Here is a 15867-nt window from a genome sequence, read left to right as displayed (position 1 = left end):
AGTGTGCTGGATTTTGGCCATTCTAATAGGTACGCAATGGTGATAACATGGATTTTTTTTCATAAGTTTAAAATTGCGGATAAAATATTTACCATCTTAACCAGTGTGCAGTGTTGAGTATATTCGCATTGACAGGTGCGAGATCCAGGCCCGTGTGCCCGGCAAGCTGCACGCAGGGTCCGCTTTAACCTTCTGCCTCTTTCTGTCCCCAGGAGTTTTGGGGGGTTTCCTCTGTAGGCGCCGCCATGCCGCAGGGAGGGAGAGGGGTCACGGCTAGCAAAATGCCACCAACGTTCCCAGCGCCCTCGCTGGGTGCCGAAGCTCCCTCCCAGGGGTGCCGGGGGTGGGCGGTTCCCGGTCCGCGCCGTGTTGGTGCCATCCCTCCCTGGGCAGGCGAACTCCAGTGACACGTGTGGTCCCTGCGAAGCGCTCACTCCCATCTCCGCTTCTCCTGGGCAGCCTCACCGCCTGACTGGGGGTGGGGGCGGCCCTGAGTGTGTCTGTGAGTAAATCCCAGGAACTCAAGTGCTGGCCCTTGAAGTTTTTGTCCAGTGTGGAACGGTAACTCAGAGCATGCACTTTGAAACGGACCCTAATGCTGCTCGATGACTTTGATCTACCACGAACTGGAAGCCACCAGCCTTAGGGGCTGCAGAGAGGGCACGTGAACAGCAGCGCCTGGCACACGAAGCTATGATTGCACAATGACTGCAGAAGGCCACAGGCCTCACGAGGCCACCCCGCCCTGGACAAAAGGCCACTGCCCTTCGCAACCCCCCAGTGGGCACGATACATCAAAAGAAGGGGTAGAGATAGTTTATCTAAGGCCACTGTGTGACCGGACACTCGGACCCTCACGTTCCCCGTGCTAACACCACCCGACCGGCGGTCCGGGTAGAGAGTCGCCGCTCGCTGAACAGGAGCGCGCAGCTGAGGCAGATAAAACCCACCCCACCCCCCGCCCCCAGGGTGCCTAGGGTCTCGCCCTCCTGCTCTATCGAGCAGCCTTAGAAGTGGTCTCCCTGCCTCCTGGAAGCCAAGACCGCAATTTCGCACAGTCTAGACCTCAGCCAGACTTGCAAAGCTGCCACCTCCAGGCGCCTCCCTCCGGCTGCCCCACCCCCACCACGCACAAGACTTTGCAGTGCTCCAGGGTCCTCCAGAAAGTCCTGCTCCAGCCTGGGGCAGTGTCCCCATGACCCTGAAAGCAGTCCCCACGCTGCCAGCCTGGCCTCCTCCGGGTCCTGAGCACCTTGGAGCAGGGCCCACCATCTGCTTCCCACCATGTTGCCAGTACTTAGCCCAGCACCCAGTACCCAGCACATAGTACTTCCGGTGTGGGTGGGACAGAATCCAAGCCCATCAAGTACTTGGCCGTGGCGAGATGCAGGGAAGGCCCAGCTGGGCCCCAAAAAACTAGGTCCTGGGCCCAGCAGGAGAGTAGGGGTGTGGGAATTCGGGAAGGAAGCAGCTTCCACAAGCCAAGCAGGAATTGCGAACATGGGAAGCCATATGACCCCGGGTTGCCACCTCTGAATGGCGTCTCTGAGCCAGGGATGTCAGAGGGCGCTCGGGAAGATCCTGGTCCTCTTACAGCGGGAAGGCGAAGCAGGGGGAGAACGGGGGCGATGGGGTGGGGGTAAGGGATGCCTCCCCCAGGCCCTGCTTCAGCTGGGAGAGAGAATAGTCCAGCTGTTTCCAGAATGAGAGTGTGCCTCACACACCCCTGGGACGGGTGAAGGGGCCTGACCCTGCCCGGGAAATGCCCCTTCCCACCCTCTGGGTCTACTACCTTCTCATCCGAGCAGGTTTTGGCCTCAGAGTTCCCACCAGCCTCACTGATGTAACAATTCAGCTTCAATTCCCGCCCCTTCCATTGTTGGAGAGGGAGCGTGAGGCCGGGCATGGTGGCGTAGTCACCCAGGCCTTACGCGGAGGGGCAGAGAGGCTGAGCAAGAGGAAGGATCTGGTTGGCACGACTCCAGCCTGGTGCGGGTGGCACACAGGTTTGCATCTTTCCTGGAAGGACCTCGGAGTCCGGACTGGAAGGCTTGGGACTGGAGCCACGGGGGACCTGGCCTGGGGGGGCGGGGAGGGGGAGGCGGGGAAGGCGCTGGCACAAGGGGAGGCCTGAGAATTCACTCCCTGGGGTCCTCAGCAGGGGACGCCTGTGAGGGCGGAAAGAAATTGCGCCCCACTGGATTTCCATCCCCTCGTCTTCCAGAATGAGTTTGAGCGGCTGATGTTCAAGGACAAATGAGGAGGAGGAGGAGGAAGCAGGCCTCCTCCTCGGAGGACAGAGGTACCTCTCGGGTCTAAGCCACCCTCACGCCCTGAGCTCAGCGGCAGCTCAGTCAACAAGGGAAAGTGCCCACGCCGGAAAGTGGGGCAGGCATGAAGGACATTCATCACTCGGGTGGCCGCAAGAGCCAGGAGGTCCAAGGACGAATTTGTAACAAACTTAGGAAGGCGTCTCCGGGCCACTGAACTGGCGGTCAGGGTGAGTAGGAAGCTCTGAAAACAACCCAGCTGCCTCCTCTCCCCCAGATGTAAACTCGATAGGCCAAGATCAGGCCAGAACTGAGGACGCTGGGCCCGCCTACCAGGCGAGGGGCCACAGCACCACTTCGGGCAGAGGCAGGAGGCAGGGGTGGGGTCCGGGCAGCTACCGGGAACTAGGGTGACTTGGTGCTGGGTCTGAGTGTGTGTGTGTGTGTGTGTGTGTGTGTGTGTGTGTAAGTGGTGCGTGGTTTTGTGGGTGTGTAAATGTGTGCTGGGATTGCGGGTCAGTGTGTGAACACGTGGGTAGCGTCTGAATGTGTGAGTGGTTCGTGATTGTGGGTTTCTCTGTGTGTTGAGTGAACTAGTGTGAAGGGGACACCAAGAACGTCATCCCCGCCACCACGGACCCTCTGATCACTGTGACCTCCCTAGGGCACTGGGCAAGTGCCAGTAATAAACTTGGAAGGGGGCAGGTAACATATGGGAAGACAAGGGTGTGTTCTGGGGACGAGGCGGGGACCACACTAAGGGGTGCGAGCCTAATACGATGGGTGGGTGGCAGAATCAAGTCCAATGACCCCTGGCTTTTCCTCGGAGCCTCTAACAGAGCTGCAGAGTCAGGCTGAGGGGTGGGCTTCTCGTCTCTCCACTAATCTCACCCCACTACCCTGGGGAAGCACCCGAGAGTCCAAGAGGGACAGGACTTCGACGGTCACCCCTGCACCTGACCTTCCTCGGCTCCTCCTCATGTCCGCTGGCAGCACGGTCCCCCTGACATGTTGACTCAGGGCAGAGGGCAAAGGCCGGCCTCGGGTCCCTTTAGAAAGAGGGCCCGCGCTGGCTAGGCTTGCAAAATGTGCTGAGCGTCCCATCTGGCCTGGTCCTAGGTACCTGGTGTGCCGGAGGAGGCCAGCACGCACTGAGGCGGCCATGGGACTGCTGACCGGGGATGCTCTGGGGCCCCTGGCCATAGCCGTGGCCCTCTTCCTGCTCCTGGTGGACCTTCTGCACAGGCGCAGATTCTGGGCTGCCCGCTTCCCGCCAGGCCCCATGCCGCTGCCGCTGCTGGGCAACCTGCTGCAGATGGACTTCCAGGACACGCTCTTCTACTTCGACCGGGTGAGGAAGGCGGGAGGCGGGAGCAGCAGAGGGGGATGGGGACCCCGCCTAGCGGCGGCGGATGGCGGGTGGGGGGTGAAGCCACAGGCCGCACAAGGAGAGCACAAGGAGATGGGCCGAGCGCAGGAGGCAGGGGTGAGAGGCCGACTGCGGCCGGCCTCGGCGCAGGGCCCGAAGGACGATTGGGATTTTCCAATCAAAGGTCAAAGAGGGCAAAGGCCTGGAGTGGGGTGTGGGCTTGGCAGTGGGTTTGGGATCCAGTTGGGCAGCGCTTAAATTATGTGACCTGGGTCCCTTCTGATCACAGCAGGAGGAAAGGTCTTGAGAATCGGGGACAGAGTCTGGTCATGAGCCCCATTTTAAAAATTACTGTATTATTTTATTTTGTGTTATTTTCTATTTTATTTATTGAGAGAAGGCACAAGTGAGCAAAGGGCAGAGAGGGAGAGAGAGTCCCACGAGGGGCAGAGCGAGAAGCAGGGCTCACTCGAATTGGGGCTGGAGCTCACAAACAGTGAGATCATGACCTGAGCTGAAGTCAGATAGGAGCCCCATTTAAATCAGGAAACCGAGGGTGACATAATTACGGGGACGGTTTCTACTCTTTTGCTGCTGTGGTTTCCTGGGTCTCAGTGCTCACCTCTATAAACTTCAGTTTCTTCACCTGTAGAATGGGATCCTAACTTGGCCTACTGACAATTTTGGTGACCTTTGCAAAGTCCTAGCTGAGAGGTCGGATCCAGCGTGAGCTCCTCCTCCGTAGACCCTAACCCAGAGTCACTAGGCCAGATATCGCCCTTGCACCAGCGTGCTGCCGGAGGCCTAGGGGTGCCCCAAGGCTAGCGCCATGAGACTGGGGCCGCAGCCTGCTGGGGGTGGGGGTGGGGTGGCGGAACCGGGCTTGACAAACGCCCTCAAACCTCGGCCTGCAGCTGCGGCGCCGCTTCGGGGACGTGTTCAGCCTGCAGCTGGCCTGGACGCCCGTGGTCGTGCTCAACGGCCTGGAGGCCGTGCGCGAGGCATTGGTCTATCACAGCGAGGACACTGCAGACCGCCCACCTATGCCGATCTACGAGCACCTGGGGTTCGGGCCGCGCTCCCAAGGCAAGCGGAGAAGGGGGGCAGACCGAGGTCCGGCGGGGACTGGGCCAGCAGTGACTCAAGACCCGGCAGGGCTAAGTGGAGGCAGGATCGTGGACATGCAGTGCAGGGAAGAGTCAAAGAATTTGGAGTGGCCGCAGGTGGAGGAAGGATCTGGTGCCAAGTGCCGGGGCCTGATAGAGGCGGATGAGGGCGGGGCCTGACCGAGAAGGGGCGGGCCCAGGGCCGAATCGGTCAAGAAATGGACGTCTGGGTGGGCGGGAATGAGGAGAAGGAAGACAGTATGGGCGAGGCAGGGGGCGGACCAGGACTTTTCCCGACTGGGCAGGGGTCAAGGTGGGCAGAGTGATGCCAACACCTGCCCCCAGCAGAGGAGAGCTGGCGGGCAGGCAGAGAGACCAGTCCCCAGCGGCAAGTGGGTGTCAAAGTGGGCGCGATTTAGTGGGCGTGGGGGGCAAGGTTTGTGGGGGCGGGCAGGGGGCCGGGCTTGTGAACGGGGCAGGGGCGGGGCCTTGCGAAGGGGGCGGGGCCGAGTGCCCTGGGCGGGCGCGTCAAACCACGCCCACCGCCCCGCCCCGCCCCCGCCCCAGGGGTGTTCATGGCGCGCTACGGGCGCGAGTGGCGCGAGCAGCGGCGCTTCGCCTTGTCCACCCTGCGCAACTTCGGCCTGGGCAAGAAGTCACTGGAGCAGTGGGTGACCGAGGAGGCCTCGTGCCTCTGTGCAGCCTTCGCCGACCATGCCGGTGCGTTTGGGGGCTGAGGGGCACAGGAGACAGGGACGGAGGGGCTGGGGAAGAGATGGAGGAGACCCCCTGACCCGCACCGTCCCCTCTCAGGACGCCCTTTTAGCCCCAGGGCGCTTCTGAATAAAGCCGTGAGCAATGTGATCTCTTCCCTCACCTACGGGCGCCGCTTCGAGTACGACGACCCGCGCCTCCACAAGCTGATAGACGGAGCACTGAAGGGACTGCAGGAGGACAGCGGCTTCGCGCGTGAGGTGCGGGGCGGGGGCGCCAAGGAGCCCTGCAGGGCGAGCTGCGTGGAGGCGGCCTCCGCCCTAAAACGCGCCTCCCGGAGGAGGGCGTGGGGGAGGAGGGAGAGGGGGAGTACGGAGGGGCCTGGGAGAAAAGGCATTCCAAGACAAAGGGTCTGGAGAAGGTGGGGAGATCATCGCAGACCCGGAGCCGGGGAGGCGGGCCCAGGGTCCAGGAGCCCAGGAGAGGGCCCAGGAAGGAATCTGTACCTGCTTCATTGGAAGCCACTAGAGCCCATGAGATCTAGGGTTTAGATTTATCCTTCTGGGCCCCGAGCCAGGAAAGAGGATCAAGGCCCGAACTTAGGGAGGAGCCGCTGCAATGGTGGGGACACCCGGGAGGTGGCAGGGACCTGACTGATCGAAGTGAACACCTGAGCACAGGAAGGTCCCCCATCTGTGGCCCTCCCAGGCCCTGAACTCCATCCCTGTGCTCCTGCGCGTCCCGGGACTGGCTGACAAGGTCTTCTCAAGCCAGAAGGCCTTACTGACCCTCCTGAATGAACTAGTCCAGGAGCACAGGATCACCCGGGACCCAACCCAGCCACCCCAAGACCTGACTGAGGCCTTCCTGGATGAAATAGAAAAGGTGAGGTGTCGGGGACAGTGGTGGTGGTTTGAGAATCCCATGACCCCAGGCCCAGGAAGGTGGGGCCTGGACATCACCCAGTGATCAGTGATGGGTGCAGGGTGGGAGGCCATCTGGGGGCTTCTTCCCTCTGGCTCAGCTCACCCTCTTGGCACGGCCCAGGCTAGGGGGAACCCCGAGAGCAGCTTCAATGATGAGAACATGCTCATGGTGACAGCCGACCTGTTTCTTGCTGGGATGGTATCCACCTCAGCCACGCTGACCTGGGCCCTCCTGCTCATGATCTTGCACCCGGACGTGCAGCGTGAGTTCAGCCTGGGGCCCGGATGGATGGATGAGGGAGGAGAGGGAACCAGCTGGGGCCCCTTAAGTTTGCTCTAGCCCCCCGAAGCTCTGAGCGGAAGCTGGGCCCTGGGCCCCTCCATAGAGTCAGGCAGAGGTCGGAGCCCGGACCTCAGGGTTCTGACCACTGTGGGGATGCTTGTCTGTCTAGGACGCGTCCAACGGGAGATAGATGAAGTGTTAGGGCCGGTGCAGCGACCAGCGATGGCGGACCAGACCCGCATGCCCTTCACCATGGCCGTGATGCATGAGGTGCAGCGCTTTGGGGACCTCGTCCCACTGGGCATGCCCCACATGACATCCCGAGACATTGAAGTACAGGGCTTTCTCATCCCCAAGGTAGGTCTGCAGCCCTCTGCACCCATGCTCAGCACCACCCAGCATGGCCAATGCCAGGTAAGGGCGGGGACCCAAGGCACCCAATCCTCATTTCTGCAAGCACCGACTATCCCAGCCTAGGTGGATGTGGGGGATGGGAGCAGAGGCAGGGCCGGCCTCTCTCTTCAGAGCCCCCAAGTCAGGTGGGGAAGACAGACTGAAATGTTGCACGGGGTTTTGGAGGAGCCTGTGCACAGGGACAGGTGGCAGCGTGGACCCCCGTGGGTGGTGAGTCACTCGGCCTGCCATGGGGACAAAGGAGGTGCTGAGAAGCTTCTTGGGCCACGGGGTTATTTGAAAGAGTCCCGTGTGTGCCAGGCAGAGCGTGCACCCATGCATGTTCGGTGGCAGGGGTCTGGGCGTCCCATAGCCTAGACCCCACCCATGCCAGGCGTCTCCTGCCAGGGGACAACACTTATCACCAACCTATCGTCAGTGCTGAAGGACAAGACGGTCTGGAAGAAGCCCTTCCGTTTCCACCCCGAGCACTTCCTGGATGCCCAGGGCCAATTCGTCAAGCAGGAGGCCTTCATGCCTTTCTCTGCAGGTACCTGCGGTGCCCAACTCACTGACCCCTCCCAAGGGAGTCTCGGAGGGTGGAGCCCAGGCCCCCAGGCTCACTGAGCACCCCCATACCCACCCGCAGGCCGCCGCGTATGCCTCGGGGAGCCCCTGGCCTGCATGGAGTTCTTCCTCTTCTTCACCTGTCTGCTACAGCGCTTCAGCTTTTCCGTGCCTGTGGGGCAACCCCGGCCCAGCGACCATGGTGTCTTTTCCTTCCTGATGATCCCACCCCCCTACCAGCTCTGTGCCGTGCCCCGCTAGGAGGAGGAACCAGCCCCCCAACTGGCTCCTCAGCAGGGGCCCTGATATGCAATAAACCAGTTTGGCGGTTCCACCCTGGCTTCTGAGTCCCCTCGGGCCCCGTGACCAGCCCCTGGCGGTGATGGGGCCTCAGCAGCCTCCCCAGGGCCAGCCCCTACCCCTGCCTTCTCCGTCCTTACCTTGCGTTCGATCCCATTTGAGAGCCGGGTATACCGAGGGCCAGAAGATGACAAGCTTACCCCCTACTCACCCAGAGACCCAATATCGGCCACTCTGGTTAGTGACAATGTCTAAGGTCCCGGCCCGTGCCAGGAAGAGCGAGAACAAGCTGCTGAGAGATCTCACCCAGGCCCCGGGGGGGGGGGTGGGGAGGACCCCACTCGGCCTGGACACCCCCACCTCAGGTCCAACACCGCCCACCCCACCCCACAGGCCAGCAGCTCAGCAGCACCTTCAACCCTTCTGCCCCACTTCATCTACGACAGCCCCGAAGGTGAGGCGCTCAGGGAGGGCCAGGAGGGATGTGCCAGGTTAACACCTGGGGCTCGGTCCTCAGGTGCCAGAGCTTTCCCTGAGAAGCCTAATGGCCGTCCAGGAGTGAGCCACCTCCCTGAGCCTTTCAGTCACCCCAGACTAGGATGGGCCCCGTTTCCTAGCCCCTCGGAAATGCTCGCGTTCAGGCACCTGCTCAGGACTTGCCATTCGTGGCCAGGCTGGAGCAGGAAGACACTCATTTGGCCCCAGCCTAGGGCACAGTCCTCTGAGCGGCTGGGTCAGGCTGAGCTCTTGGGAGACTTGGCCAGGGGTAGGCAGGGAGGCCTGTGGGCCACAGGCACGCCCTGGGGACGGGGGTCAACCTTGGACCCATGTGACAGTGGAATGGTCAGAGGACGAGGAGGCCACGTGGAGACCCTGGAGGAGGACACCTGGCTTTCATCCTTGCTCTGCCAGGATACCGTGTGACCCTGGGCCAGTCCCTCCCCTGCCCCGGGCTTCTGTTTCCCCTTCAGCCAGTGAGCTGCTGGCGTCAGATGGCTGCCGGGTCCTGTCTTCCTGCTCTGACTTCTCGGGCTGTGACCCTGTTAGCCTGGAGCCGTGGCCAGGAGCAGGACTGCTGTCCCCCCTCCGTGCCCACCCCCACAACCGGCGGGTTCTGGACTGCGCACCTGGGGAGCACCTGAGGCTTTCTGACAATGGGATGCTTCGCCAAGTCTTGTGCAGACCCCCTTGGTGCATTTAGGGAACAGCCTGGGGACCACAGACACTCAGGTCAGAAGCCCCCCCCCAGGCTTCTTTTACCAGAGGACACGCACACCCAACAGCATCCCTGACAGAGGTCCCACCAGCACCTTCTAAATGCCTTCATGACATGGAGCCGCCCGGCTCTCAGCACTCAGGGGACTTGGTCTGTCCCCTGGCACTGAGTCAGAGGGCCCGTGCAGAGTATCTGCCGTCGTGTCAGGGCTCAGTGGCAGGAGGTGGTGTTCCTGCAGCTGGTCAGGACAGGGACTGTGGACAGGGTCTCGCTGGGTTTTTGAAGACACGAAGCCTCTGAAAGGAGGCAGCTGGGTCTGCAGAAGCAGTAACTGTGGATTTATTGGCTACTTTGTCATTCGTGGTTCTGTGTCTTCCGGGTGTCAGGGGCTGGGAACCAGCCCAGCCAGAGCCTCCTCAGCAGCTGGGGGACCCAGGCCCCGGGCCTTTCCTCCTCACTCGCCACCTCAGAGGCCTCTAGAAAGTACAAACAGGCATGCCTGTGGGTCCCTTGCTGGGAGGACCTTTCCCCAGAGCCAGGGCGCCCTCTGATGCTGGGGGGACAGGCTCAGGAAAGGCTGGCCGTTCCCCCAGCCCGGGGGGGAGTGGCTCCAAGTTCCCGGCTACCAGGAAGGAAGCAGGAGGCAGGGGAGACATTAGGGGGGATGCGGCATCTGGACACCTGGGCTTCTTCCCTCCCCTCCCCACCCAGGCCAGGAGGTCTGAGAGGAGTGATCTGTGACCTCTGCAGCGTCGCTGCGATCAGGGAGGGAGGCAGTCCTGCATCGGGGTGGGGCCTGCCATCTTACCAGGAGGGTATATTGCGATCTCCTTACGGACCTTTTTATTTTCCTGGGAAGAAAGAAAGGACACAGTGGTGGGATGAGACAGGTTCTACCCTACGCAAATGGGGAAACTAAGGCCTCACTTCACAGGGAGTCAGGAGAGGCAGGGTTCAGACCCGCCCCGCTCACACCAGGAGTGCGGCCTCTCAGCTCCGCACGGCTCTTTGCGCCACTGGGACGGCGGTCCGGCCCAGTGGTCTTGGGGGTGCCCCATCCCCCCAGTACTGCCCTTTCCCTCACGGCCCCCACCCTGCCGGGCTCTGGGGCTTCTCGGTGGGGCCCACGCTGGGGCTGTTCCTTACCTCCCAGTCTGGGGTCCCTGCCACCTCTTCCTCCTCAGCCGTCTCCCTCCTGGCGGGAACGGAGCTGGCTGCTTCCGCCTCTGGGGCCCTCCCCTCCCCCTCACGCTGAGCCAGGAGGTCAGGATCCTCCTTCGCAGCATCATTCAGTCCTCCAGTTGCCTTGGGGGTCACGGCCTGCAGGGAGGGTCAGGAGGGTAGAGGTGGGCAGAAAGGCCCTCAGGATGCCTCCTCCCTCCCCGTTCTCTACACCCGGAGCGTGTGTACTTCTTTGCCTTTCCAAGGAAGTCCTTCCCTGCTCAGTGAGTGGTGAGTTTCCTGGGGGGCGGGGGGGGGGGGGGTGCCACTACCCCTGGGATTCCTCTGCCACTAGCTGGGGTGTCTCTGCGCCTCATGGAGCTCTGACAGGAGCCAGCCTCACTTACCTCGGAGGCTTGCTTGTTCCCACTCCTGACTCTGCGTCTCTAACAGAGGAAAACAGAAGTGACTCACAGCTGCGAGGGGCTGGGAGTCCTTCCCTGCCTGGCCCATCCTCTCACTGAACCTACCAAGGACGCCCAGGACAGCCACCCCATTCCAGGGGAAGAGGGGTCCCCAGCCCTTACCTGAGTGGTCACAGGGTAGCACTTATCCATCAGCCCCCACACTGGCCTTAAGGTCTCCCCTACGGGCTGCGTGACAAGGAGGGAGAGGAGGGAGGCAAGGCTGAGGTGACGTCTAAGGCCACCTCAGCTACACACTAATCCACTGTTGATGTCTGCATGCACAGACACCTCAAAACTACCAGTCATTTGAGAAAAAGTTCAAACAATAATTGGTAACTTTGCGTTCATGAAACAAGAATGGGCTGTAAAACAGAAATGTTCAAAAAACCTCTAACTCTTGCACACAAAAATATGATATAATAATGGGAATGAAAAATCCAATCCAAGTGTAGAAGGTAAAGTTGGAAAAAAAAAATTTTTTTTCCCAGAAAGAACAGAGAGGAGATCAGGAGCTCCCACAGCTAAATCATAGATCTTTCTGAGAGAGGGAACAGAGACCACAGACCGAGGTGGCAGGGGAGAGATACCAAATGAATACACCCCTTTTTTATCAAGACAATTTCCCAAAGGGGAGGGACAGGAGTTTCCAGAAGAGAAGGAATCACCAAGTACCTAGGACAATGGATGATGGAGACCCACCCCCAGAGCCTTCCATCAATACATTTGAGAGCACTGAGGACAAGGAACCCCCAAACTTCCAGAAATACAAAGAAAAAAGTCTGTTTCAGGAATTCAACTTTCGTCAGACTTTCCTTTGAAAGTCGTTGAAGCCAGGAGACAGTGAGGATCTTCAAACCCTATGAGAAAAATACTTCTAGTCTAGAATTCTGTATCTATCCAAACTCTTGGTCGAATATGAATTAAGACTGTTTCAGATATGTGAGATCTAAAGACGCCCCCCTCGGGAAGCAGGGGTTCTCCTAGAGGTTGGGTCCCACCCAAATGAAGGAGTGATGTGAGCTCCCCAACATGGAAGTGGAGTGCTCCCCAGACCCATGAGAAAGAGAGGTCCCGGGACAGCTCAGCGGTGAACATCGTGAAGGGTGTCCTGTCCATATGGAAACAGAAGGAGGGAGGGCTCCATGAGCTATGGCTCCACGAAAACCATCATATTGATAAAGCACCTAATTTTTCTAAATGTATTGCAAGGAGACTGATTTTTTGGCAGACAGCTTGGATAAGTTGTAGGTAGAAAACTAAAAAAGAGGCAAGACCAAAATCACACACGAAGAGCGGCCACGGTATACTATTCCTGGCTCCGCTAGGAATATTATTTTTCATAGTTTAAAAATGTAAACCCTCAATATTGGTCTAATAAAAATTCTGATATACACCCACTGGCATGGCTAAAAACCAATGGCAAGTGCTGGGGAGGATGTGGGACAACCGGAACCTCGCATTCGGGGCCGGTGTGAGCACAGAACGGCAGCAACCGCTCTGGAAAAGTCCCGGTTTTCTTGCGGGACTAAACGCACACTTAACCACACGCCCCACTCCCGGGGCCAGGTGTTTACCGAAGCGGAAGGAGAACCGATGTCGACACAAAACTTGTAGACAAATATTTAGTGCGGTTTTATTTGTCACTGTCCCAAACTAGAAACACCCAAATAGCTCAAGTGGTTTGTGGACAAACTCTGGTCCATCCCCACGAAGGACGCCTGCTCCGCTGCAAGGCACAAACTACTGCTGCGCATGCGCCCAGACAGGCCTCAGGCGCACCCAGCGCAGCTAGGGACCAGAAGCGCAGCCGCGTCGGGGATGCCTCCACTTCCGGGACAATCTGGCCAAGGCAGCAGTATGGGAACGGAAAACTCTTCACTGGGTCGGGGCGGGGGCAGTGGGGAAGGACTGGCTGCCCGTGAGTACGGAGGGACTGTCAGAAGGGATGGAACTGTTCTGGTTTGGGTTGTGGTGCTGCTTACACAGCTGTGTATGCCTGTCAAAAAAGGGGCCACTGGGGCGCCTGGGTGGCCCAGTCGGTTAAGCCTCCAACTTTGGCTCGGGTCATGAGCTCACCGTTGGTGAGGTAGAGCACCGCACAGCTCAGAGCCTGGAGCCTGCTTTGTATTGTGTGTGTGTTTCTCTCTCTGCCCCTCCCCCACTTATGATCTGTCTCTCTCTCTCTCTCAAAATAAACATTTAAAAAATTAAAAAAAAAAAAAAAGAAAAGAAAAAAAGCCCACTGCCGTGGTGGGGGGCTTAAAAGCCAAAATGATATAAATACAGCAAAACAGCAATGTTACTTAAAGGATTTTAACAAGCAAAAATGTCATTACTCAAAAATTTTACAACCCCAAAACAAGGCTATAGCTGTCTACACTGGAAGGCTGGGGGAGGTGAAGTGCTGGAGGGGCAGTAAATGTGCAGTTGTTACGAGAGCTACATCCTCAGCTTCCACTGTAGGAATTCATTGGCTAATGTTTATTTTTATTTTTGAGAGAGAGAGAGAGAGAGAGAGAGCGAGTGGAGGAGGGGCAGAGAAAGAGGGACAGAGAGAATCCCAAGCAGGCTCTACACTGCCCCGACTTGGAGCTCCATCTCACAAATCACGAGATCACGGCCTGAGCCGAAATCAACAGTTGGCAGCTTAACCCTATGAGCCGCCAGGTGCCGTGACAATAAATTTTTAAATGGAAATTTGACCGGTTGCTTTAAGAATCAGCAACAACAAAGAAAGGAGGTGAAGTTGGATTCAGTGGTCTCCAAGGCACCTGCCAACATGGGCCTTCTTAGGGTCTCCCCACCTCTGAATGGTCACCCCCAGAAGGTGTAGCACATACTTCTCAGAGTTTCTGGGCCACCGATAACCTTGTTTCTATGGGAGTCTCCTCTTCCCAACAGCGCTGTGCAGAAAACAGGAGGCCCCCAGAGATCAGGTATGTGGCTCTGTACTATCACTTGGGCGACCTGGATCTAGTCCCTCTGGGGGCCTGTTTCCCATCTGTGTAAAGTGTGAGCTGCTGGGTTGCCGTGAGGCTCAAATGACATAACAGATGGACAGCACGTAATCTAGCACGTGGCCCTGGGTGAGCGTCCAGCATCCATTTGCGTTCTTCTGACCCAGGGCTGGGAGCAGGGGCTTCGGCCATAGGTTCTCGGATCTGGGACATGGGGGAGAGTATGCAACCCCAGGCAGGTGTCCTGCCCGCCACCACCTCATCCACCCATGGGCGCTGAACCACATTCCACGGCTACTCACATGAATGGGGGATCATCTGTTCCTTTTGGTTGGTGGAGGCCACTGCCACAGAGGCCCGGGGGTGACCGCCAGCCAGCCCGTGGGGGGTGGGGCCTCTGTTTAACACTTTGCCAGGAACACCGGCAAATTTCTGCAGAGCCCCCGCATGCACACACATACACACACACGGTCAGTCAACAGTTGAGGTCAAGGAGCGTGACCCCTGTTCAGGCTACAGTGAGACCATCCCAGCCTCTAGGCCCCCGAGGTGCCTACCTGTGGGGATTCCCCAGCGATCTCTGGTCCCGGGACTGGCTTCCCCACAGACTCCTGAAATAGTAGTACACCACTCCTGAGGGCGGGTGGAGAAAGACCAGTTAAAACATTTAAAAGAGTGATGTAATCACTTTAAAATGTCAGTATTTACAATATACCAGAAACCATAGCCTTTTAAACTGAACTTATAATGAAAGATGGTAGGCAGCAAAATGTATGCAGGGTGTATGATTTCTCAAAAGGTATGCAAGCAAAAATTGGAAGGTCACTGCTGTGATTGTATGGGTTTTGGTTCCTGGATTTTCTGGGGAGCGTGGAGGCATGGGTTTTAGAAGCAAACGTGGGTTCAAATCCTAGTTTAACTACGAAGGGCAGAAAGAAGGGAAGGGAAGAAAGGGACAGAAGGGCAGCCTTGACTCTGAGCTGCACGGCCAGTCCCTGGGAGCTGGGTGGCCTTCGAGGGGCCCTTAGGAGCCCCGGTAGGCGGTCGGAGGTGGGGGTGGCCCTGAGGCGGGAACCAGCTTCCCAGCTCCTGCCGTCACCCACTCCCAGGCTCCTACCTGCAAGAACGAAGACCTGTACTATGTACAGGGACTTGTAGAGCCTGGAAGGAAAGCAGAGTTGAGTGTAAGGCTGGGGTGTTGTCTCATGCCCTCGCTGGTGGGTGGGTACCAGCTTTCCTCCCAACCCAAACCCCAGGACCACATCCACCAGAGCGTGTCCGACACTGTGGGTGAATAAATCCTTCAGCCGTAACAGGGCCCAGCCTGGGCTTTCTGCTGCCCCGCAGGCAAGGCTCAGTGCCTCTGCCAACTTTGACAGCCAGCCTTGGAGCCTGGAGCACACTCCCTTCTCCTTTCCTCTTGTACTTGTTCACGGGTCCCCACCTTGCCTTCCCGGCCAGGGAGCAAGGACCCAGCGTTGGCTGGGCATTCATCGTTGCTCATTCAGCGCTGGGTCCGCTCTTCTCCCTGAAGTCCTCCAAAGCTCCCCCTACTCTGGGCAGATCCCACAATCCAGATCAGAAATAGTATCCCCGTGACTCACCCTCCTCTTCTGGGACCCCTCCCTTGGGAGAAGCAGAGCATCTTGATGCTGCCAGGACACTGGCTCCCAGTGTGTGTGTGTGTGTGTGTGTGCGCGCGCACGCACACAAGCGCACACACACACACACACACACACACAGAGGCATGTCCCCCACGTGCCAGGACCAGGCCCTCCACCCCAACCCTGAGTCCCAGGGATACCGTAACAGTCAAGGAAAAGGGAAGAGAGAACCCTATTTTCCTTCCTCTTAGACCCGGGGGCGGGGGGTCCCCCTTCCTGGTCATTGGAGGCCCTGGAACAGGGCCCGCTGAAACCTCACCTCTCTCTCTGGCAGCATAATCCAAACACCATTTTCAGTCTAAGAAGAAAAGATGGTCAGCAGTCAGTGCGTCACGCAGACCGGGGATCCCAGCGTTCCTTTACCTGGTGGCTTGTGGGGACTGCAGTGGGCCAGAGGCAGTGGGGGGAATGGCAAGGACATCTGCCCACAGGGCTCAGCCCGGGGATGGCCCGCAGGTCACAGCCGGAAGCCAA

General features: G+C 58.8%; 1 protein-coding gene across 1 annotated transcript; it reads left to right on the top strand.

Moving 5' to 3' along the window:
• Window positions 1–2483: 2483 nt before the first annotated feature.
• LOC115517811 (cytochrome P450 2D15-like) lies at window positions 2484–7962 on the top strand. The gene is made up of 10 exons (XM_030320817.1): window positions 2484–2500; window positions 3390–3621; window positions 4554–4725; window positions 5313–5465; window positions 5559–5719; window positions 6168–6344; window positions 6507–6648; window positions 6838–7025; window positions 7470–7611; window positions 7711–7962. The coding sequence occupies exons 2-10, from the start codon at window positions 3433–3435 to the stop codon at window positions 7887–7889; spliced, it is 1503 nt and encodes a 500-aa protein (XP_030176677.1). The 5' UTR covers window positions 2484–2500; window positions 3390–3432; the 3' UTR covers window positions 7890–7962.
• Window positions 7963–15867: the final 7905 nt, after the last annotated feature.

The sequence above is a fragment of the Lynx canadensis genome, chromosome B4 (assembly GCF_007474595.2).
Source record: "Lynx canadensis isolate LIC74 chromosome B4, mLynCan4.pri.v2, whole genome shotgun sequence".
Taxonomy (NCBI): domain Eukaryota; kingdom Metazoa; phylum Chordata; class Mammalia; order Carnivora; family Felidae; genus Lynx; species Lynx canadensis.
This window is presented reverse-complemented; position numbering and strand designations above follow the sequence as displayed.